The sequence below is a fragment of the Buceros rhinoceros genome, unplaced genomic scaffold (genome assembly GCF_000710305.1).
Source record: "Buceros rhinoceros silvestris isolate BGI_N320 unplaced genomic scaffold, ASM71030v1 scaffold33853, whole genome shotgun sequence".
NCBI lineage: Eukaryota > Metazoa > Chordata > Aves > Bucerotiformes > Bucerotidae > Buceros > Buceros rhinoceros.
The window spans coordinates 8,612-33,151 of record NW_010406118.1 but is presented as its reverse complement, the minus strand read 5'-3'; the positions used below and the strand labels follow the sequence as shown (position 1 = coordinate 33,151).

Genomic DNA, 24,540 nt, shown 5'->3' with positions numbered 1-24,540 from the left:
GCTGACCTGCAGTGTACAGTGTAAGCCTTCAGATAAGACAAAAGCAGCATTCCAGGACATTTAGAAATATAAACAAGTGAGGTCTTGCAGTGGCATTTCTCTGATGACTATGTACATGTTTTGCTTTGATTTAAAGTGCAGTTACATTCTGAAAATGAGTACAGTAAATTGTTGCCTTTTTAAATACAACAACTTCTTGTAAGTGCTCAGATCGGTATCTGCAGTGACCTGTGAACAGCAGTTCGGAGCTGTCCTTCAAATAACAGCAAGATGATTATTTGACAAATTTTACCTACCTAAAGCTGTGGAAACAAACTGTAAAGTGCGGGTGAAGAATTTAGTAATCCGCTGCCTGTCCATGTTGGCAATCTTGAAAGCATTTTAGTAAATCAGATTGAATCACACTCCATTCTGCAGATAATAACAAAATTATAGCTTGCAGTAGAAAACATATATTGACCTATCTGTTAATTTAAATAGACATTGGCACCGATGTATAAAAATCTGTAGCACAAACCAATACTGTGAGCTAATACCATCACTGAAATACTTTTAGGAGAACTATAGTGTAATTTGTTTATTTTATTAATTTTTCTTAATTTCTTTTTAGTGGCTTTGTCCTTTTGAAATACGAGCATTCAAAATAGCTGTACGGCTATGGAATATACTTAAACTGATGGGTTTCTATCCCTGCTTTTGCAGCTAAGACATTTAGGAAATGATGAAGTACACATTGTCTGGTCAGAGCATACTCGAGATTATAGAAGAGGAATAATTCCAACAGAATTTGGTGATGTTCTTATAGTTATCTATCCCATGAAAAACCACATGTTCAGTATCCAAATTATGAAAAAGCCTGAGGTAAGAGATTGCCTTTTTTTTCTTTTATGTTCCTTTCGTATGTTTAATACAAACTGAGTTTTGTTTAGAATCTGAGGTTTTGATACAATAGGTTGATTCAACAAGGCAACGTGTCTTTAACATTGACAATTGCCATGGTGGTAGGAGGAGGAAGAGCTCAGTGACCTACAAGCGGTAAAACTGGTAACTTGAAAGGCCTGATCCTCTCATCCGTATCTGCTAACATCATAAACTGGAAACAAATTACGATATTCTGCATAATCATTGAAGTATTAAGATAAACTTCAGAAAAATTTTTATCAAATTTGATATGTGACTGCAGTAGATGAGTAATAGCCTGCTCCAGCTTTCTCCATCCCTGCCGTATTCCCCTTTCTTCTTCTCAAAGCTAGTTTTCATTTTTGCCTGACAAAAGTTTTCCAACAAGACATCCTTGTATGTGGAAAAAGAAGCGCCTTCCATCAGACTTCGGTGTTCTCAAAACTACATTAGATATCTGATGGCAAAAAATCTAAAATTCTTTTGCAGCATTGGTTTGATCTTAGCAGGAAGAGTATTTAGTGTAGACCCTACTCCCTCTGTCAAACTGATGCACTAACTTTGATCTTCACATGCTTTATGCTGGCAGCTACAGGACTTGATTCACACGAACAGGAAATGAAGATACTTCAGAGTTTTAATTTCTTTTTTTTTTAATTGCAAAGTGATGATTGATTAGAGAGAAATAAAATGCCAAAACACGAGATCCGTCTTGTTCTGGAAACGTTTTAGGTGCTACCTGTACTAAACATCAAGGTTTTCTACAGAGCTCACAAATAAGGCTGTACATTTAGCGTCCAAAGAGGCCAAACTTTCACCACAGATTTCTCCTGTGAAGGGTCTACAATCCATTGGTATAGACACCATAGGAAGGAAAAAGAACAGCTAGAAGGAGAAAAGAAAATGGAAGGTGACGGTTGGTCTACAAGTAGTTGTATGACAGTTGCGCATTGAGCTGGTCCTTCTGGACATGTTATATATGAAGCCATGATAAATATTATTTTTAAAATTGATTTATTATTCCTTTCACGTACTACCATCTACAATAGTGTCATCTAGCCTCTCGACCTCATAAACATCATATGCATGACTGTTCCTAGGATTTTGGCAGCAAATGTTGGAAATAGGCTTTGATGAGACATAGTATTCAAATGGTTGCTTAATTTTCTTCAAATTCTGTGTTATCTGTTACCAAGGATATCAAGCAGTTACATGGCTGTATATTTCCACAAGACAAAAGGTCTATCATGGAGCACAATAACTGGTCTGATTATCTAGCAATGAGAAGGGGAAAAAAAAAAAAAGATATATTTGAGTGCTCTATTGTTAATGTTGATTGCTAATTGTTATAGCTAAGATCTTGCTTTATGTTCAGTTTCTTAATTTTTTATTCAGGTTCCATTTTTTGGTCCACTCTTTGATGGTGCTATTGTGAATGGGAAAGTTCTTCCTATTATGGTTCGTGCAACAGCTATAAATGCGAGCCGTGCTTTGAAATCATTAATCCCGTTATACCAAAACTTGTATCCTTTCACTCAGAAGGTTTTCAAGGCATTCCTTTGCACTGCTACGGTTATGATCTTCGTGTTTTCTGTCATCGTATATTTTTGTCGGATTAATATAGAGAAGATCTTTTGGGTTGGTTTTGTGGGTTTGGGGTTTTTTTTATGGTGATGGTGCCTTTGGGAAACTTAAACCCATAGAGTATTCAGATCAAGACCAGTTTTTTGTAATTAAGTGAAGAATAGATTCAGTGCTGAAAAATTGCCTGTTTCTAATGTTTTATAACATGTACTTATCACTTTTTGTTAACAGAACTATCTTAATGACCATTGTGTGAGTGGACTTTCTAAAATAGCAATGTCATAGTGTTAATAATCTTTCTTTCCTTAAAGATAATAAGTATTTATCCATTATTAATGTGACCCAGTTTTTTTTTTCGAGTTCCAAGAAGGACATGAATGCTGCCTTCTTTCAAGATGAGAAATCTGTAGTATTTTTGTCCTACAAATATTGTTATTCAGCTCAGACTACAAAATTGTGAAAATTATGTTAGTGTCATGATGTCAGAAAAGGTTCTCTCTTTTTTTGTTGTTGGAACTGAAATTGGAGTTCTTTGAAAGGACTGCTCTTAGAAGAATAGATTTACCAACCAGAAATTAAAAAAATAAGGTAAGTCAGTTACTTATACCTTTCCGCTTCTGCAGGCTAAGTTCTGTTAGATACCTGTTAGTTAAAATCTACAAGAACATACTGTTTTTTAATTTCATGAATTGAAAGATAAGTTTAAATTTTTATCTGAAATAAATTCTGTGCTTAATTTCTACCCAAGCTGCAGACACTTTTATTTGTCATGTGATAGACTGTTGCTAAATTTCTCTGATTTTTCTTGGGCTGACTGTTAATACTTAAAGTTTTGGATTCGATTTGATGAAGTGGATTTACAGATGAATGATGGATGGTGTTTGATGTGATCACATTAAATGACGTTTGTGCCATTTCTGTAGATGACAGATGTTGATTCATTGTATTTTTGTGTTTGGAAAGGTCCGATCTTTTTGCCATTACTCACGTGGCTTAATCAAAGAATTGAAAATGTATTATCATCATTATACCATGAAAAATGATGGCTTATAGCATTACGTTGATGTATAGTGATGAGCAATTGGAAAACAATTTACTTTGAAATAGCAAACTTTCAGTATTAAAAAACCCACAAACTTGTATGTTTAAACTTTGTTACAGAATGGGGACATTTCAAGCTCAGTGTCTAGGAATTGGCCAGTTCCTAAGAGCTGTGTATTACACATTCACTCTTAATTCAGTTCTCCAAATTTTATTTTGCATGTGCATCAAAGCACTGCGTGTCATTTATGACATAATGTAGCCTCCATTAAAATTTTGTATTTGTCTCCTGATACGGTTAGCATGATAACTGGAAAGCATTACTTATATTTAATCCTAGATAGTATTGGCTAGTGGGTTTTGTATCATCACTTGGTAAGCTTACGAAGCATTTGATTAAGAACTGATATTAAAGGGCGGCTTTTCAAGTAATTAGTGGAGTTCTTTTTCCACTTGACTTGGAGTATCTTACATTCAGTGCTTTTATAATACTTAGAAAACTATAATGAGGGTGTGGGCAGTTCTGTAAAAGCTGTTTACTTGGCATGAAATTAGAAAAAACACTCTGCAGGCTTCCCTGGCTTGAATTAGGCTATGGTAGACTCAGTTCTGTCAGTGGAGAACAGCAACAAAATGTTGAACTTCGAAGTTTGGCCAAGCTCTCAGTGGTTTAAAAAACTCGAGATTAAAAACATCATGGACGTGCCCTTGGTGTTGAACCTGTGGCCAGATTTGAGGTCAAGAAAGAAGAATGGCAAAGACTGGTGCATGTTTCCTGCAACATGGACACAGTCTGTTAACTAGAGATAGTTGAAAATTGAATCCAATTATGTTCCTATGATAGCAGGGAATTGGAGGTGTCGAGGGTTGTCTTCAGTGTCTCCAGCTTTTTTCCTCTGGCATATTTTAGCTATGGCTGTAGCAGTTAACTAGTGGCTTCTAAGTTTGTTGTGGACTGAAGGGCATGGAGACAGGGAGTGTTTTATGGTCTGCGGTTAAATAGCTTTTCTGGAGACTCTGCCATACTTAATGTCTTCTGCAGGAGACGGGACTCATTGATGGAGGTGGTCTTTTCTTGTTTTGGCTGGAGCAAAGAAAAAGGGAGCTTAGAGTGGTGAAAACAATACATTCAAAGAGGGAGAAAAGGAACAGCAAAGCTTTTTTTCGGAAGGTACACCAGAGATCCAGGTGGAAAGGTGAAGCTGATAAGGCTTCCCACATGTCCAGGACCTTAATGGTGTCAGTGAAAGAGAACTCTTAAGTAATCTGCTCAAAATTATTTTTTCTTTACTTACTTCTGAGTATCTACAGTACTGGAGCAGTGTTAGTTATTAGGAACTTTGATGATGGTTAGCAGAAATTCAGTTGAATGAGGGAACAAGAATACTTGACACCTTTGTCAAACAGAACGCATTTCAAGCCCTGCACTTCTTTATTAGCTCTCCTTTTACCATGTTAGACCAGCAGAAATAATTAAGTTCAAAGGCAGCAGCAGTGTGTGGACGTCTCATGCCTGCAGGTGTGTGGTTCATCTCACCGTGCTGTGTAATACCTGCCGGGCACTTTTTGACTCTCTGCAGTTGATGATATGTATGTAGGTCTGTGCTTATCTATTTTTGAGGAGTGTCTACAATGTCACATTGTAGATCTTTGTGGTGATGAATCACAGTAAAGTCTTAATTAAAAACTAGGGCTGTGTTGATTTGCTTGCATATGGGATATGAAGAAAGTGGCCCTGAGTTTCGCCCTGCCGTTTCCAAGGAGGGCTTATCTGTCCCCCGAGTTAGCACATTTTCTAAGTGCAGACCTGAGTGAAAAAATCACCTGTCATTAGTAATCAGCACGGATATTCAGTCCTCTTCATCTAACCTGATTGCAACTTTTTCCTTATTGCACCAGTCTGTTAATCACGACGTGGTGATGGGTGGTACGTGTGAATAGTATAATAGTGGTTGCATGGATACAGGAAATTCTGCTCATCTTCCTTTTGTAGTTTGCCACAATTTTGAACATGTATTGTACTGTCTGAAGTAGCTTTCTGAGATTGACATATTCTGTTAATCGTCTTCCTCTTTCTGACATTATTTTGACACTTCTGATAGCAAACTCAGATAGCAAACCACTTTGAAGGTTTGCTTTTGTTAATGATTTTTTAAAGGTTTTGTCTTCTCTTTGTTATTATTCTTTGCTCCAAATACTATAATAGTATGTTTCCGAATTGTAGTATTTAAAGATTTAAGCTTTACTAGTAAATTTTATCAGCAAACCTCAGTCGTGCATGTCAAGTATCCTGCTTTAGCTTGATGCTTGACATACTCATTGCTGCAGGTGCCTGAAGAGAATATTGCCATTTGGGGTGGAGTTTCTGCATTGATTTGTGGAATTTGTAGTTTCCCCTTCGAGGATTCTGCAGGCCCTCACTACCTTTTGGTGACCTGGCTTCCTTGTGTCAGTACCCCCACACCAACAGGTGATGTACACGTGCAGGGTAGCAGGAGACACACACAAAATACTTGTATTGCCTTGCTAGCGAAGCAGCAGTACCCCCTTCTCCATCTCATGGCTGACGTGTTTCTTCTCATTGCACTTGCGTTACCTTAAGAAGTACGTGCTGCAAGTGCTGCGAGCACTGCAGCTGCAAGTATGGAGAACTTCTGAGACTCATAACTGCAGGTGTGATAATGGGACTGAACGTTGAGAACAATAGTTTTCACTATGATGTAGAATAAGGAGGTCAATATTTAGGGGATTGTTAAATATGTTAAATATTTAAAGATGTGAAATTCTCTTTATTTCCTAAATTGTATTGACCTTCCTGATAGGAATAGTTTTATTCGTGGCTTGCATCTCCGAGCAAGCACTTTGTCACATTCTGAATTCAGAATCTACCATGTGTAAGAAATGGATCAATAGTAAATATTTTTAATAAAGCCACAAAGACTGGCTTTATATAAAATTTTACTTGAACTTCCTGAATAGACAACAGATGTTATTGAAGAGGTACACCAAGATTATAATCTTCACTTGCCACAGTAAGCACCTCCAGTGATCCAACTTCAAAAATTCCTAAGCGTTTATAAGAATCTGATTGTTTTAATGGGCTGTTGAGGAATTTCAGTTTCAATAAATGAGGTGTAACAAATTCTCTGTGCATTATAAGAAGACCTAAATATAAGAGGAAAGTTTTCTGTCTCTATATAGAGTCAGGCATGTGTATGTGTGCATTTGTGCATATAAATGTGTCTGCTTGCAATGACAGTAACAGCTATTTTTACTATCTTTATAGAATTTTTGCCCTGAACTAATACATCAAATTAATGTATCTCCATTTGGTGTCGCAAGTATATTTGAAGAGTAAGAGGCTGTTGTAAGGAAAACTCCGAGGGTAATAGTAGGAAGATTTGATTTCTTGTAAACCATGGATGGCTAAAGTGCTCAGAATAGCAAAGCACTAGTGCTGAAAAAAGCCAGATGAGCAATACTTAAATAACTGCTGCATTTAAGGATGTTCACATTCAAGATCAGTGTTCTAGTATGTTCTACAGAAAATTGGTATGGTTTGAAATATCTCACGTAAAGGAGATGTCTACATGATGGCAATGCAGTGTAACAGTCATCTGAAGTAGCTTTTGTATGGAAAGCATCACAATGAAGTTTGCTCAATTAAAAATAGCCAAATGCAAAACCAGCTAAGATTCCAAAGCATAAATTGTGCTATTTATGTTTGTTAAGTATGCTTTGAAATCCTGTCTTAGGGACATCTTAGCTAACTGAAGATCTAATGCTGCTCAGTAAACGAGGAGGGTATTGATTGGCATATGCTGCTTAAATCGATCACCTTGACAGCCAGAATTACAGTAATCTGTCAGTATTAATGACTGTCTTTCAAGCCTTGATACCTCTCCTTCGCTTGTCTCGTCTTGCCTCACTTCTGTTTGAGGTGCATTTTCTTGCAACCTCTGGTTTTGTCAGAGTAGGTACTTTTGTAGTGGTTTTTTGTCCCCCAAGTCCAATTTATTGGCTTGATCATGCAATTAGAGTTTAAATGCCACACCAGGGAGCAAAAGTAGGCAGTGTTCTGAGTAGCAATTGTACCTCAGAGGTAGTGCAAGCCTGTTCTCAGCCATCATTTATTAGTTAGCTGTTGAAAGAATAGGATTGCTTTGCAATGAGTAATTCCAAAGCATCACTTTAAATGCCTTTGATTTTAGCTGCTAGAGACAACTGATTGAACCAGTGTTTGTGACAGGTTTTTAAATTCTTGCCTTAGTGTTTGTCACATAGACACTTCACATAACTGCTGGGGAAATACTTGCAAAAAAACAACCAAGCTGTTGTTTTTACTGCATTTTCATGTAGACATACACAGTATCTCAATTGATTTTCATGCGTTTTTAATATGAGTAAACTGAAGTGTGAAGCTTGAAAGGTGTGTCATACTGTAGTATGTTTTTTATCTACATCATTGTGAGTTTTTTAGCAGAACACACATACATACTTTCCTTTAGCAGCAGTTCTGGATTTGTACGTGAAGGGGTAAACATATTTTCTTCATTAATTGCCCTGCCTCCAGTCCCTCAGAACCTGCCTACTCTACCCCAGGTAGCTCTTCTGCCTCTGCCTCGTCTTACGGGCTGTCTGCAGATAGGAAGTAGGATGCTGGAGCACCTGCTGAAGAGGTATAGTGTAAGCACATTGGTTTAAGTGTAAAAATGTTGTTGTTGTCACAAGATACCTATAATTTGGTTTTTAATTAGTGGTACAGCTTTATGTGTTAGTCACTCTTCCCTAATGAAATGCATGAGACTCTCTTTAAAAGTGGTAAAACAATGAAATATCAAATGAGACGAAACTGACTCTAGTAATACAATTTTCTACTAATAATTGCACTTACAAATTGTGGAGCACCATACTGATGTTGTAGACAGTTACGGGGGAGACTTAAATCTTTTTTGTACTGTTGAGCAAAATACATTCTAGGTTCTTCTGCATTCTTTCATAAATTGAATTTACCCATCTGAAAGGGGGGTGTTGGGTCTACTGCTTTTTGTATGAACTGCGGGTAGGGTTATGCCGGTGGCATTCTATTTTAGAGTAAAAGGATGTCAGTGGGCTCCCCTGAAAAGCTGTGAAGTGCTTCATCAGCCTCCTAGAACTTCCGAATTTGGATCTGTCAGGGCTGATCGCTTGAGGGAGGTGAGTTCATCTTTGTTACTGCATCTTTTAAAGATAGGAAATTTCTGGATGTTGTAAGCTGGGAGTTAGTAAAGCAATCACTCTTTCATCGTAAAATGTCTTTTAAACGTGTATAGATCCCTTTTTTAAACAAAAATTTGCAAGGAGAAGTCTAGGAGTCCTTAAACTGCATAAGATTGAACTAGTTTATCTTTTTCGTTCCACTATTAATTGCCTTGTATGTAACACAAAATGACAGGGTTATTGTTAATACCTACTTAACCTTATTAATTAATTAAACATTTTGGTTAAAAAAAAAAGCCCTTTGTTAAAATGTTACAGACTCTTGCCCCCTTGAGGTGTTAAAATTCATACAGATCTCTTTGGTAGCTCTCAGAAGACTGAATAAAAGTAGGAGAGATTAAACATTTTTCCTGATGTTTCTAAGATTTAAAGAAGGCAATGTTTTTAAATTATTTAAGCCCCATTTTTATGTTACAAAAGACAGCACTGTTTGTTGATTTAATCCTTTTCTAGTCATAAATTCACCCCTAATAACAGATAAGTGACTTGCAAACAGCTTGAAAGTTTCTGTCTTAAAACACTGAAATCTGTGTGTATATAAAGAATAAGTATTGGTCGATTCTGATTTTTAAATTGGCGGGAAATGTGGGAGGTTATTTGTAATAAGCAAAACTGACAAACCGTAACGTCTGTTGAGTTGGAGTGATGTTTTCAAGTGAGTTGAATAAGATATTGGCAAACTGTTTCTGCATCATTCTGCATATGGTAATGAAGACAGTTGGGGCATGCTTTCCAGTGCCAACAGAGGGATTAGAAGATGATAGGTACCAAAAAAAAAATGAGGAGATTAATAGAATCTAGCACATTGTTGTCTTTGTTCTCCTACAGGTCTGTATTTGCTGATGAAAGGGATTATGTATATAATATCGATACAGAAATATCTAGCTGGAGATGGAATGTACTGCATGTTACAATATTGACTAATTAAATAGGACAAAAATAGTTTATTCTGTAGGTGCCACATAATAGAAAAACAGAATAAACTAACACAAAGCAAGGATTAAAAGTTAGCCTTACAGTAATGGGAATTACCATATGGTAGTGCGAAGGACAGGAGTCCTAATCATAGGCTGGCCAATCAAATTAATCTCAGTATACTTTCTAGACATTGAGAAAAGAGTTTAATTGCTGATTAACTGCATCTGAATAGATCTGTGGGTCACAAATATATCTATCTCCTCCTGAATGCTGCTCCCCCCGAACATAGAAGAATGCAGGCTATTAGAAAATCTTTTAATTTCTGCTTGCCAGCACATAGTTACCGTCCATCTGTTCTTGCCAATTGTGGAAAAAGGTCAGTTTTCAGCAGAGCCACGCATTTCACAGAAGGTATGTGAAGTGAAATTTCACAGGGGACACGATGGATCCTGATTCTTAGTGATAAACCTTTGGGGCCAGCAGGGTTGGCATATGGTTCAGCATGATATGAAGGCTTGGGTTCCCTGGCTTCACTTCTTTGGCGTGGAACTGATAAAACCTGGCTCTTAAGTATTGTTTCGCTGGACACCAATCATGGGCAGCAGGAACTGCCCATTTAACTCTCTGTGGGAAGGAAGCCCAGGCTGTGTTCACAATAGTGCCATTGTAGTGCTGCAAACTGCTCTCAACAGCTTGACAGCACTGGGGAGGAGGGCAAAGGGGCTGCTTTACTAATTACCCTTCAAAATAAAGAAAGAGGGAGGTAACTGAAAATTAATATTTGTTTTCTTCATTTAAATAGAAGAAGCCCGTCACAGAGTTTTTAAAATAATTTTTAAAATTGACTTGACTGCTCTCTGAAGAAACTTATAAGTAGATTATCTTGTACCGGTACCGCAAGAGCCCAGGGTAAAGAGACAACATTCTCTTCAACTATAAAAGAAAAAAAGAAAGGTAGTTGTAATGTTTATTAAAGTACAGATTTGAATTAATGACAAAATTTCTCATGTGAGAAGTGTTCTTTGTTGCTCTGTAGTGTGGAGCTGCAAATTCATACATGTCTTTATGTGCAGTCTTTTTGCTGGGCAATATTTAATGTTCATGTAATTTCGTATTTGTGTAATTTTGCAGTTTGTAGTGATGTCCTCACGACAGGCATTTCCCTTCATTTCTCTCATCAATGAGTATGTCTATGTATGCAGAGAAAGTACTTAAGGTAGAAATTTAGGCATTTGAATGTGTGAACAGTGAGCTTAAGCATTTATGCTAATACCGAGAGCAAAGAGCCCGTTCTGCTCCTGTATTTTTACACTCATCCACCCTGATTACTTGAGTTAAAACTGATGCAATGCTGAACTTCAGAGTGGGGATAAATCCCTCTCCCAAACGCTGGAGTTAGTGTGTGGGGCTGCAGTTCCCCCTGGCCCGTATTATTCCACATTCTTTGTGGGCTGAAGCGATGACCGCAACACCTTAACGTCTCTCACTGGCACATTTGGTGCAGCATCCTTAGTAAACTTCGGTCCCTTGGCCCTGTGCCTCCCCTGCTGCCTCCTGCAGACCCAGGGCTGCCTGCGAGCCCAACGGTTCTGTTGCTGGCAGGAGCATCACTCTAAAGAGGGCCTTGAAGCAGTGGCAGCTGTAATGGGCTTCAATGAGCACAACATACTTATAGGTTCATTGATTCCAGTCTTGGATACACCAGTAAGATGAATCCTCCCTGAAAGTGGGAGTAGGAATTCTGTCTGCATACAGGCTGTAGCACACTGTCCTTTGCTCTTCGGTTTTCACCTCTGTTGCCTGTTACTAAAACACAGGCAGGTGGGTATTTGTAAAAACTGTTAGTCTTAGAACCACACAGCCAGTAAAGTTAACGAGTTAACGAGTTACAGGGATGAGCTGTTCATCCTTCCAATTCTGCGAGACCTTTGATCTCTTTTAGTCTCATGTTAAAATGCAACTCAGGATTTGTAAAACCAACAATACACAATAATAAATGGTACCGAAACTTTCTCCTATACGTTTGTGTTAGTATGCCCCTGCTATATTTCAAACAGATAATTCATTGAATGCCCATTCTTCCTCTTACTGCAGAGTAGATTATATTTAAGTCAAGATTAATGGATAGATTCTGATGTTAAAACCCAGTCTCTGAGCCTGTTGTTCCCTAGAGGCATATAGTGCATTAGTTCAAGCCAATATGCTGCTTATCATAGATCCTATGACACTGTCTTAAATGACAGTTTACTGTACTTTGTTACTGCTTACTCTGGTAATAAAATCACTATATTGTGTTCTTGATAATTACAATATTAAATAGAAATTTAATTGGATTACTGCACATTTAGATACAGATAATTCTTAAGTAATTGTCCACTGTAAAATTTCTGATACTCATTTTTTCTCTCACGAGGTGTGTTCTGTCCGTGTCTAAGCTTAAAACTTAGTTCAGCCACCTTAGCTGAAAAAGTGCTGAAAAGAGATCCGCGGTGTGATCTTTCAGTGCGAAGGGGTATCTTCTGTTGTACAGTTTTTCACTGGAACCATGTTGTTTTCAAAATCCTTCCGTAAGATGCTTTCATTTGCCAGAGTTCTTAAAATAGAATAACTTCTGAGTTCTGAGAGCTGAAGAATTCAGTCAGTATTGTTAATTCACGTTTTCCCCTTGACTTTGAAATCACTAGAAGTCTGAGCATCAGTTTTTTCAATTTTGCTGCCCAAGCAGATGATCAGAATTAGAATTTGTTCAGTTCAGTCAGGATATGTTTTTATATGGTTACCTTAAACCAACTTTTTTATATAGCTGCTTTTTACACAGTTTAATTCTAGAGAACATTTCTACCACAATTAGAATTTATGTCAAGTCCCTTACACTTGCACTTCAATTCGACGTATCTTCAAAGACGCCTTTCGAAAAGGAGCTTGGGGTGCGGCGTGGTTACATTTTTCATTTCATAATTGAGTTTTTTAAGTGGTTAAGCGCTGTCCAAATTTTATCCAATTGCAGCTTGTGTTAATGGTGCTGGGCTCCCCCTGTCTCAGCACCTGCTCTGGCTTTGGAGTCATCTGGCAGCCCGTGGGACTTAGATAAAGCAGGACCAGGTGTCCTGCTCTTAATTGAGACGCAATGTAAACAATACAGACTTGGCAATATGGTTCTAGGAACGGATTAAAGCCCGGCTTTGTGCTGCTGAAGTGCAGATTTTTTTTTTTCTTCCTAGATGATGTTATAACCCACTGAAGAATTCAGTTAGCTGTAAGATCTGATGGAACAGTGTAAAAATAAACACTGTCTCAAGGATTTTCCTAGAAGGACGTTGTTGCAGATTGTTAACTGGATTGGGCTGTCCAATGAAAATGTAAGCACCAGTTACCATTTCTGGCAGTAATTTAGCAATTTGGAAAGTGCTCACACTGTGAAAATGAAGAGTCTTATATAAATTCAGATAAAGTCAATGCCTGTCCATATATAACGTGTTAGTAAAGTAGGCAGAAAGCAATAGCATTGGCTTGGAAACACTCGGTGACTGCAACGCTGTGTAGCCTGTGCTTAACCTTGCAGGACTTTTAACCATTTAACCAGGGTAGATACACTGGAATTAATCTCCTTTATCCGTAAGATTAGTACTCTTGAAGAAAAAAGCCCCTAAATGGCAAAAGTATGTGTCGTCATAATTCGCCTGATAGCTTTTAATTTATCACAGATTTATTGAACCTTTTTAGTAGTGTAAAAAATGAAAAGTGATTTTCATTATATTTCGAGAACGATGCAGCCCTTTGCATTGGAAACAAATTACAAGATCTGGAATGATGGGATTAATTTGTATGGATTTTTGTATTATATAGTCCCTTATTTTCTTTGTGAAGAATTATACCTGAGAAATTGCCTCAGAAAGTGCTTTTGTAGTTAGAACTTGTGTTGAAAAAGATTTTTATTAAAGATACTAGATACTACATTTTATTTTTGCTGAAATTCTACAGTCTTAGTGTGTTAATTGTTTTTCATATTTATTTCCATTGTTGGAATGAGATAGCTGCATTAATTAGTAGATTGTCATATATACATTACTTAAAATCAGTGATTTGGGATAATTAACACTGAGCCTCTTCTGCAGTTTTAAAATATTTTCATGAAATGCAACATCAGTATTTACTTTTAAAACAGAACTGTGATTCCTCCGAGTTTGATGTTCTGTTTTTATGAGTAAGAAAACATATTAATACATTTTATTGCAAAAGTGCTGTCACTAGGATTGAAAATATTTCAGTAGAGAAAAAGGACACTTAGAAGACTATAATTTGTTCAATTCTTTCATCTGTTTAGTAATTTTTTTCCCCTTCTCTTTCACCTAAATAGCTTGCATCGGGTATGAGGAGAGTGAACTGAATTCTGCCTTATGAATCATCAGTGTTGTGGCTAAGTTCCAATTGCATATGCAGAAGCTGCTTTCATTTACAGCGTAGCTGTGTAAACAGATGCACGGAGCAAAATATTTATATGCTGCTTTCAATATTTAAGAAAGAGAAAAGAACCCAGGCTGACTTTGAGATATCAAGTTGACTGAGTAAACAGAAGTTACAGCTGGAAAAAAAACCCTCTTTATTTGTATACTGTGCAAACTAGATGTGGAAATCACAGAAATGCGATAAATAGGGAACACCATGATGCCACTTCTACAGAGTCACTTTTCAGAATATAAGAGAACTTTAACTATTCCTCTCAGTGTGGCCAGTTGATACTGATCACCCACCTACGTACAAACCACAGCTAGTTGCAGGGCTTCCAGCGCTGGATCAATAGCAGCCCGACTCACATCCTTAATTCTGAGAGCCAACAAAGAGTACAAATTGCTGTGACTCAGTATGAGTTCGGCTGGTTTGACAACCACTGCACAATCTCTTCTTTCAGAGTGAGATTTCCCAGAAAAAACTTCCATTTCTGTGATGTGTGGGTTTTGTCCTGTCTTCCTTCAGAAGTCAAATTCTGCTGTGGCTAACTTGTCCTTTCAGCTTCTGTAAAACCTTGGTCCTAACCCTACCTGTTACCTTTTGTGGGAGGCAATCCTCCTTTCACATTTTGATGCCAGGAATTGTGATTCACTAGGAAAAATCTGCCCAATAAAATTGATGCTTTCATCATTTTAAGTAATTCAAACTGTAGCAATTAATTCCATGGGGTTTGCAGACCTTTCCATGCCAGGGAGCAAGAAACTTCAGATCTTCTACCAACATAAGCCATTCACTCTGCCTCACTTTTTTTCAATTTCCTTTCATCTTTAATATCCTGAGTGTTTCTGTATATTTCTAGTACTACAGATTTGGGGGGTTTTCTGGAAAAAAAAGAGGTGTGCTTCTAAATCTGCTAAGGGGGCAATTGTAGTAAACAAGACAGTGCCATCTTAAGTAGCTTTTCTGTAAATATTCTTAATCTTTTTAATAGAAATAGCGTATGCGTGCAATTGAAAAACATCTTGCAGGTGTCCATTGATCCTGCAAGCAAGTTTCTCTGGGTGGAGGATTTTCATTTTCCAGTTAAGGATGGAGCGGTGCTTTGATTTCTGCTTGTCTAAATTATTTTCCAAATGCCTGACAGACAAAGTCATACTCTCCACAATCGTATCACTATATATTGACTTCTTAGATGATTTTTCTAACCATTGGAACTGTCAGGGATGCAGCTGTACATGTATTTCTGACAGTAGTTTGTAATTTAACTTGAAAAAGTCCATCTTGCTGTGTAGAAATGCATTCTCTGTTTTGTTTTTTTTTTTCATAAGAGATATTTCTAGGCAATCATCAAAACCCCCTCTTTTTCCTAGCACCAGAATCAAAGAATCCCAGGTACTACATACCGTCAGTATTATGATCAGATATTCCAATATATGTTTATATTATGATATACTACACAGGTGTACACATCTATATAAATATATAAGCATCAGGAAGGAAGATTTATGAATAATATTTTCATGGAAATGTCTCATTCTGATTTTTGCTTGGTTTTTCTGAATGAGAAACACAGTGATGGAAAAAATTGATTGAAGAGCCCACATTTTTACTCCCTTTCACAAAGAAGTCCTTTTGTTACAATTCTGTTGGTTTTTTCCCTTTTCCTAAAAAAGAGGAAAAAAAAAAAAAAGAAAGGTTGTGTTATCAGTCCACTGGACTTGCCCAGCCTATCAGTAGGGGTGTAGGAATGCCTGCAGCTTTGTGGGGCTTACCACTTGGAACTTCATAGTTCTGGAGTATTTCCTGAACTATAGTGATCTCGATGCATTTTAAACCATCCAGACATCATCATGAAGTCATCTACTGAAGTGGAAGCTGAGCCATAACCTTTTATTGTGGTATCTGAAGTGATAGATACTTTCCTTTGACTTTTGGAAAAGACGGAGTTTCTGCCAATTGGACTTTAGGTACTTCACAAATGCATTCCTTTTAAATTTTGTTGAGCAAATGAAATATTGATCTGACATTACAAATTTTTCCACCACCGTTTTAATGTACTAATGAACGGTGCATCTCTTCAGCCCTGTTTTAAAATTCTGTCACTGAGTAGGTTCCCCAGCATTAATCCTTCCTTCCAGAAGCTGCTGAGAAAATCTGTCTTGATTAAACATTTTCTGTACCCTTTTTTCTGAAAGTCTTGAGAGCATTTAGATATACAGCTACTCTCTTGATCTGACCCACGTTCCTCCCAACTGGCCTTAAAATTGCCCGAGTCTAAAACATAGGTGCTAAGAATTTCCACACAGCAAATGCCTACTTGGACGTCTCTGAAGTTCACAGGTTCCTAAAGCTTTTGCTGCCACTGGAGACATGCCCGCTTCAGCACACACTGGAGCTCCTGAGTCCCTGCTGTATCCTGAGTAGCCAAATGCCCAGTTCATGCCTCTCGTTACCCAGTGAGTAGGTATTTCTTCGCTCATCTGACCTGCAAGGCATCAGTGCTAAGAGTTTCAAAAGGCTGGTCGCTGGGTTAGAGCCCACACAAAACCAACAGAAGGTAACTCCCTAGTTATGTCAGTCAGCCGGGAAAGGAGAGAGCGGTTTCCAATTTTGAGGCCACATCTCCTGCCTCTTACAAAACTGTTCTAACCATTAGGACTGAGGACATTTTGTAATCAGGCACACTCCGTTCACTGCTGAAATTGCTCTTCGTTTCATAAAATAAGGTCTCTGAATCGCAGGGAAAGTACCTGCTCATCTGTATAGCCTAATGGTTATGGTGTTTTTCTGGAAGAGGCGAGTCCCTGGATTTCAGTCCTGCTCAGGAAGTGTTTGTTATCAAATGGTCTTTGGAGCAGGCACTGGGATTTCTCCCCCGGCCCTTTTGTGAATCTAGCATGTAGATGCTCTGGTAATAGACAGATTACAATTGTGAAGTGCCGTATCCTTAGTTAAAGACTTGGAAATTTTCTTCCATGATGAAACTGCTTTTTCTCCATTTTTTTCAGTTGCAGGTTAATGACCTTTTAGGGTTGTATTCCCTGGATGATTGTAACATACTAATCATGCACCCATTCATCTCCAATACCAGATAGGTGCATTGTAATGCATTTTATTCAGTTCTAAAACTGGGAGGTGTGAATAAGAAGAATGGAAAGAAAACATGTAGTCAGAATGACACAATAAATCTGTGGAAATGACTGTGAGGAGATAGCTCAACAGAGGACTTGAAAGATGGAGACGGTAGAAGAGGCTGAGCAGTGGGAAGTACAGGATGCTATGGAGATGCATGGTTAAAGCTACAGGAAAGGGGCTAGTAGGGGAAGACAAGCAATGTTGTTTTTCAGATAGATTAAGCCTAAATAGGTGATCTGACAGCCAGGATTTCAGTGCTTGTTCCCAAGTGCAAATCAACAGGTCTAAAAATATGGCATGTTTACAGTAATAATGGGAAGTACAGTATTTCCAGTATTAATAGAAATAGTTACAGGTTTAGAGAACAAGTAAAATGGATTGCAATGCAAATGAAATTTTAGCTGGAGTGACTACAACCTGAGTGACCTCTGAAGGTACGATGCCTGATTTTCTCTTGTACTGATTGTACTGAACAATACCTTCTGAAAAAGCAAAATGAAGTCATTAGATTTTTTTGTTATGCTCTTTGCAGATGATACATCTGCAAGTTTTTAGCTGACGGTTTTGGGTGAGTGCCTGTATAATTACTGTATATTATGCCTTTTTATCCATTCTCTTTCGTTCCAGCTAGCACCTTCTGCAAAAGCAGAAAGAGCTCGCAACACTGTTGTTCGAGTGTTTAGTCACTCTCTGTCCCAGAGTGTTTCTCCACTGGTTTGTCCGTGCAGTCTTCCCATTCCATCTTAATTGCCGATGCCAGTGGCAACATCCACTCACAGTAAGAGTAAAGCTTGCATTGCCCTGCTATTACTAGCCATTGAGTTTGTATGTGCCACTCAATTTGTAGGTGCTAATAACTTTTCCCTAGAGAGTAGCATTTTAAAGAAATAAATGTCTCACCTATGAGAAGTAATGCAGAAATTAACTACCATGGGTTTATGGTCACTCTTGTAGATACTTGTATTCAAATACAGTGTAGAACTAGATTATTTCAGCCTTAAAAGCATATGAATTTCAAGTTTTAAAATACTAGAGTGGTCTCAAAGTATAAGTGAATAGAAGATAAAAGTAACCTGATCTCACCTCCTACAGAAAAGGAGTTCTGAGGAGAGTACGCCGTTTTTTGGTGCAGAATACAGCAAGCTTTGAACTTGGCATTCGCAATGGATTTTTGTTTTGTTTTTAACAAGCTGTAAATGGTTTTGTGGATTCTTAGGATGAGCGGCAACCTGGCTGCAGAATTATTTTTCTGTGGGTGTGCTAAGTGTGCATTTGAATTAGACTTCTAGAACTGATACAAGCACATCGTCTCCGCTGTGTAATGAAAACATTATTATCCTCCTCAGTCAGCATCTCTGTAGACTTCTTTATTTGGTTTAGGAAGTAGGTACCTGGATTGGAGAATGGGAATGTCCTTGTCACATTCAAAGCACTAAATTTTCTTCATTTTTGCCTTATTTGTGTATAAGCTTTGGATATAATAGGATAAACTAAAAGGTTTCCTTTAGAGACCTCTGAAAGTAGAGCATTTTAGAAGCAGGTAGGTGTCTCCACCCTACTTTTCCTGAAACATTTTACCCATTCAAGCAGACTTTTAAAAACAGCTTGTTTTGATAGCAGCCTGTTCTCCTGTGGGCCTTCAGCCTTTGCTTCCTGGCAGCACCTTTGGTGCGAAAAGAGAGTGATCAATTGGGAGACTATCAGTGCCAGCATGCATAGAGTGATAAGTTAACACACCACTGGGAATTTCTAGGGCCCACCAAGATACTTCACTTCTAATGTGCTAACAAGCTCATTTTTCTACCTCTTGCCTCTTCAGTTATTTTTTTTTCTCAGAAGAGCTTAGAAGTTGAGTGCATCAGGCATAATGAAAAGCTCCGTAGGAGGGAGAAGCAATAACCCCATTTTTCCCTTTTCAGCCAAATAGAAAATTAGTTTCTGGTAATACACAAAGGCCAGTATTTTTTGTGCAAGGGGCACTGCTGTGAATCAAAGGACTCTATTAACTGCAGAAAATTCAGCAGCTGTGAATCTCCCCCAATGAAAAAGTGCTTTTCAACAAGTTGTGAGATACGTAGTATTATTTAGACCTCAGCCATCAGTTTCATCCTCTACCACTTATACACAGCCTCTTAAAAACTGCGCTATATCACAGTCCTCTGTAAAGGCTCGATACTGTGTTTATCCCCTAACCTAAGAACCATTACAATGGGGGATTTTTATATTTTCTCTTGTCCCAGTGCTGCTTTTGTAGCTTCTCCAGACTGAGAGTTCCGCTGAGGTTCAGCTGTCTCAGGATCCAGAAAGAATTTGGAACACAGATTTTGGAGGGAAAATTGCCTCTGAGTTTCACTATGTAGCCAAGTTGTGGTCTAAGGAAATATGATTAAGATCATTTTATTCACTAGAATTTGTTTTCAGATAATGTATTATCTACATCTTTTCATATTTAGATACACTGCAAAATCTACTGTAAATATTGTAGAGAAAAACAACTGCAAAAAGGTTTCGTAGGGCAAGTTCTGTAATTGTTGAAGTATGGTTTTACACTTTACTAAGATGAACGGTATTGTGTCCAGCTTTAATCTGGGGCTGAGAATTTTATTGCTTGTTATAACTGAAAACAGCATCATTTTTTATTTTAAATGTTATTAAAAACACTTATCACTTGTAAAGCAGCTCTTATTTTGGATTGCTAAAAAATGTGTGCAAGGTGAGTATCATCCCTGTTTCACAGGTGGTGAAATTGAGTCAGGAAGGCACCCATTTCCTTGAAAAAGAGCAGCAAACCTGAAATCCAAACCCACATCCTTCAAGAAACTGATTCTGAGCGCATTCCTCCACAGCACACTGATTTGTTTGGTGGTTTGGTGGGTTGTTTTAGGAAAACAGAACTATGTAAGGAGAAAATTATCTCACTATCTGCAAATAAAGTATGGAAAACAAATGTGCACAAGCGTAAATGCCAGGGGAAATTTCTGATCATTTTACAGTTCTGTAAGATAGCTGGAGAAGGTCTCCCTCGTTCGATGTGTTGAGTCCAGCTGGAGGACTTGAAAGTTGTGGGAGAAAAGGTTAACTGATTTCTCAGTTCAGGAACTATGCGACATGAAGTCAGCATGGTAGTTTTTCGTGATAATTGTATGTTGCTGCCTGCTGCTCTGCATTTTGACAGCCATTTCCATAGTTGCTTTCACGAACAGCAGAAATAGTCTCTCTTTTTCTCGCTCTCCCTGTGCTAACAGCACAATCAGGCCTGCTGGAACAAGAAGCCTGGAGAGGGTTCTTCAAAAGCAACAACACTTCAAGATACCAGTCTCTTGTCAATAATATCAGAGAGGGAAAGCACAGGGAAAAGGAAGAAGTACGGTATTTTGCTCTCAGTGCCCTGCTGACACCCTGTTAGCCAGTATTTAAGGGTCCTGCAGAGTCTTTACAAATATTCTTGCATAATTGACAAGATCTCAATACCCAAATTTCAGAAAATATTTATCTTAACTGTATGTGTTTAGGGATTATGAAAGCACTTTGTTATGGAAAAGTGCAAACTAATGTATTTTGTTAATGCTAAGGTTATTTTTTAAGCTATTCCTCTTAAAAATTGAAATGTTTTTATATTTAACTGTGACCAGAGTACAGGCAACTCAGATACTTAAAAGACACTATTAAAATTGCTGTTGTTTGAAGAAAATTTCAGAAAGTTTTGCATCAATGGGAAGAAAAGATAGTTGAACCATAAGGTTTACATTAATCATGTTTATTTTACAGTTAATATTACTTCAGTGCATCAGATAATATCATAGTTATCTAAAGAATTAAAAATAAGTGTGTAGTCACTGAAATAACATGACATGTATTGAACACAAACAAGAATTCTGCATTACTAGGCACCGATATTTAGCAGTTACAGTACGTGATATAAATTCATCCTTAATTTGTGGCTAAACCAGTTATGAGGAGAGAGCACGATACCTGCAAACAATTGTTCAACATCATCTAGAGCCTACAACATTTGAGGATTTTGCTGCTCAGGTTTTCTGTCCGGCTCCTTACCACCATTTGCCCTCAGAGACAGGTAAGAAGTACAGTCAAGAGCTGTTCCTATACAATCTTGCTTGAAATGCAGTATCCTTACTTATAAAGACTGAAAATTCTGACCTTCGCCCGTCACTGAGAGTTACCACTAATTGGAGAGACTGTATGTACCTATCTGAGAACCTGGGCAAGGCTGCCTTTAAATCTGTACTCTCTTGCCTGGCATCACGAGGCAGTGCCTGGCACTAGGATCTGGGAAGCTGCTGTAATATAGCAGCCAGATCCTGCATTTTTACAGTGGATTTTATCACGTTCCTCTGTATAAAGTCTCCGTGGAAGCGTTGGTGTCCTTCCTCTTGGCTAGTTCAGGTAGGTACATTCTTTAACCTAAGAATGCCTTCCTCATAAGCAAGTTTTAAAGCTTACCGCGTTTTTAGAATGTAAAGGTTTTAATTGGAACTCTTGAGAGCCTCGCGGTCATAAATTTTGTTTCCAGGTTATTAGCTGCAAAGTTGGTTTTAAGGTCATTTTTGCTTTCCAGTAAAATACCTGTTTTATAAGAGGATACTGCATTTTCAGTTACTAATGAGAAAATCGGTTAAAGAAAATGAGTAACTCAAGGCCTTCCTGTTCTGACATTTCTTGAACTCCTTATGATTATTTCATTATTTTATTTCCCCTCTTTTTAGATCATTAAATATCAGTTCTGTTTATCTGAAGGTAAGACAAAGTGTCCAAAAAACCCCTTTGTTCCTCTTACTTTTACTAGAGCACTAAGCTTGTAACCAAATTGTATGCGAACTTTCCTTGTTGCCCTTGTTCCACACTAAAAAGAATTTCACACTGATTGAGAAATGACCACTACATCTTCCTAAAGTTTTAGTCTTTTACTAACCCCAGGTCTGCATGAAGCACTAACACTGGTTCTGGGATTAAGGTAACTAATGATAGAGACAGTTGTTGAATGAGTAACACTTTATTGTGTTGACCTTTGTTTCTCAGCATGAACAAGTAGTACTGGATGGCAGTGGTGTGTTTTGTACCCTGTACTGTCTTTCATTGATGTTGTAAGACATTCTGCAGTGGTTACATAGGAGAGAAGGAGAAGAAGAATGTGTAACACTTGAAATTCCATGTTCAGAAACCTTTATTTAATGACGAACAAATCAAAAAGCTTCAGTGGAAAAGCAGTAAATAGAAATAAATTAAATCTTGTAAGAATAATTGGGCAAGTTATCGCAGAATTTGTTCCTCAATTGCCAGAATATGCAGAACTAAATTCTAAAATACAGAAGAGCTGTGATAGGACTACGGAAAGAATGACTGGGAGATGTTAAAAAGTTGAGACTCCTTTGCTTGGCAGTGTAAACTATACGCAGAAATGAGGTGTGATCTCGAAGTATAATGAGTGGTATAGTTATACCAGTGCAAATAGTCAAGACCAAAGAGAAGCAGAATTAAAAGTAATTAATTTAAAACTAATTAAATCAGTGTAAAAAAATGATAATGTATGAAAACATTTGAATAGGGAAAATCTGTACCTAGAAACAGTAAAACCAACCACCAGGGATCCAGTGCTTCACACAGTTCCTACCTAATGCACTCAGTAAGTATTCGACACCAGACACGTCTGTGTGGCTCGATGTATTCTATAGCATAGTGCCCCTGTATCAGTCCTGCCTGTTCACTTTCAGAAATCTCCTCCCAGGCTAATTCGTTCTGCCCTCTTCCTCCAGTTTGTTCTTTGGGGGTGAAGCAAAGCTGCTTTTCTGTACTGGTTTGGTGCGTTGGAGAGCGCTGCTCCACAGTGGCAATTCCTGTGTTCCTTTAAGAATTGTCCTAGTCATACCTGGTATCCTCTGACATGAGCTGGAAAAGGATTATGATTTTTAGAAACTTGGATTTTAGACTTAACCCTTTCTGTCAAATGTAATAATTTTCTGCAGGAATCTCAGTAATAGGAGCGAGTGATCCGTTTCACATCTGCATGTGTGTGGGGTGTGATCACAAAACATGATGTCCTGTCCTAAGGGCCACATTCTTCTGGACCTTGTGCTGTGCAGTGGAACTGACCAACACAGCAGTGTCAGGAGCAACCAGGAGCTTCCTAGGACAGACGTGCAGCAGAGTCGAGCAACCTGTCCCCAGACCTGCCTGACTCTGAGCATTCATTTCAGCCCAGGGAAGCTGTGGATCCTCTGGCAGCCCTGCTCACAGCCTGGGGCTGACACCTCTTCAATACTCGGTTCCAGGACAGAGTGCCTAGAGTAGCACCACACCACCTGCCTCCAAGCAGACTCTGGAGGGCACAAGTTCTAAAGCCTGAGGCGGGTATAAATGAACAGCGCAGTTGTCTGCCGGAAAGGTTACCCCTGGGCCTGGGGTTCGCCTGGGAAGCGCTGCTTCCAGTTCCAGCAAAGGCAGACCTGTGAGCGAGATGACCCAGAACTTTGACAGACCACAGTCCCAAGAAGGAGTCCACCAGATACGCTATTAAAAAAAAAATTAGATACCCCTAAGCTACCAGGGTCCCTACAACAGGCAGATTTCTTGAAAGATGGGTGCAGAGCTCTGGACTGTGCCAGGATGGCATGTAGGAGTGGCACTGGAGACCTGCCTGGGAATCCACACACGTTCGTCACCCCCAAGGTGACTCAGACAAAAGCTTGCAAGCTCCCTGCCAGGTGCGTCCATGTCATCTGAAAACTTCTGGCCAGCTTCTAAAAATACATCACAATTTTTTTTTTTAAACAAAGTATTTTGTTTATATCTGGGTTTTTTTAATGAAAAAATAATTGACCAGAAGAGACTAGAAAACAAATCCACATTTTGGATATTAAAGGCTTGATTCTTAAACTGGATTGTGTTCTCCAAGATTACAGTTGCTAAATATGTTTAATTTTTATCAAATATTATATAAATTTATTTTTCTGAGAAAGATCTATAAAACTGTGAAGCTGCTGCAGCCCATCACCAGGCGTTGTGATTTTGTTGCTGTTGTGTGCTGTTGATCAGGTTCAGCACACCGTGTTTTTCCTTTGAGCTATGATAATGAGAGCAAATAGAGAACATACCATTTGGTAACAAACTCTTATTTCCTCAGACTGACATATTTTCTCAAACGCTCAGCCCTCAGCAGAAACCGTTTCCTTCCTTACAGTGCTTGCTCTTCGATACAGTGTGATTGTGGCTGGGGCTGTTTTTTCTGGGGGCTTTGGT

The 24,540-nt window shown here is 38.3% G+C and overlaps 1 protein-coding gene across 1 annotated transcript in view; it reads left to right on the top strand.

The window, feature by feature from the left end:
- The window catches only part of RALGAPA1 (Ral GTPase activating protein, alpha subunit 1 (catalytic)), a gene marked incomplete at its 5' end in the record, with an annotated part of 110,905 nt that overhangs the window by 80,869 nt on the left and 5,496 nt on the right, over positions 1-24,540 (top strand). Inside the window, 3 exons of the mRNA XM_010133963.1 lie at positions 703-861; positions 2,296-2,423; positions 21,237-21,361. Of these exons, the coding sequence (XP_010132265.1) occupies positions 703-861; positions 2,296-2,423; positions 21,237-21,361 (412 nt within the window). The remainder of the gene's footprint in view (positions 1-702; positions 862-2,295; positions 2,424-21,236; positions 21,362-24,540) is intronic.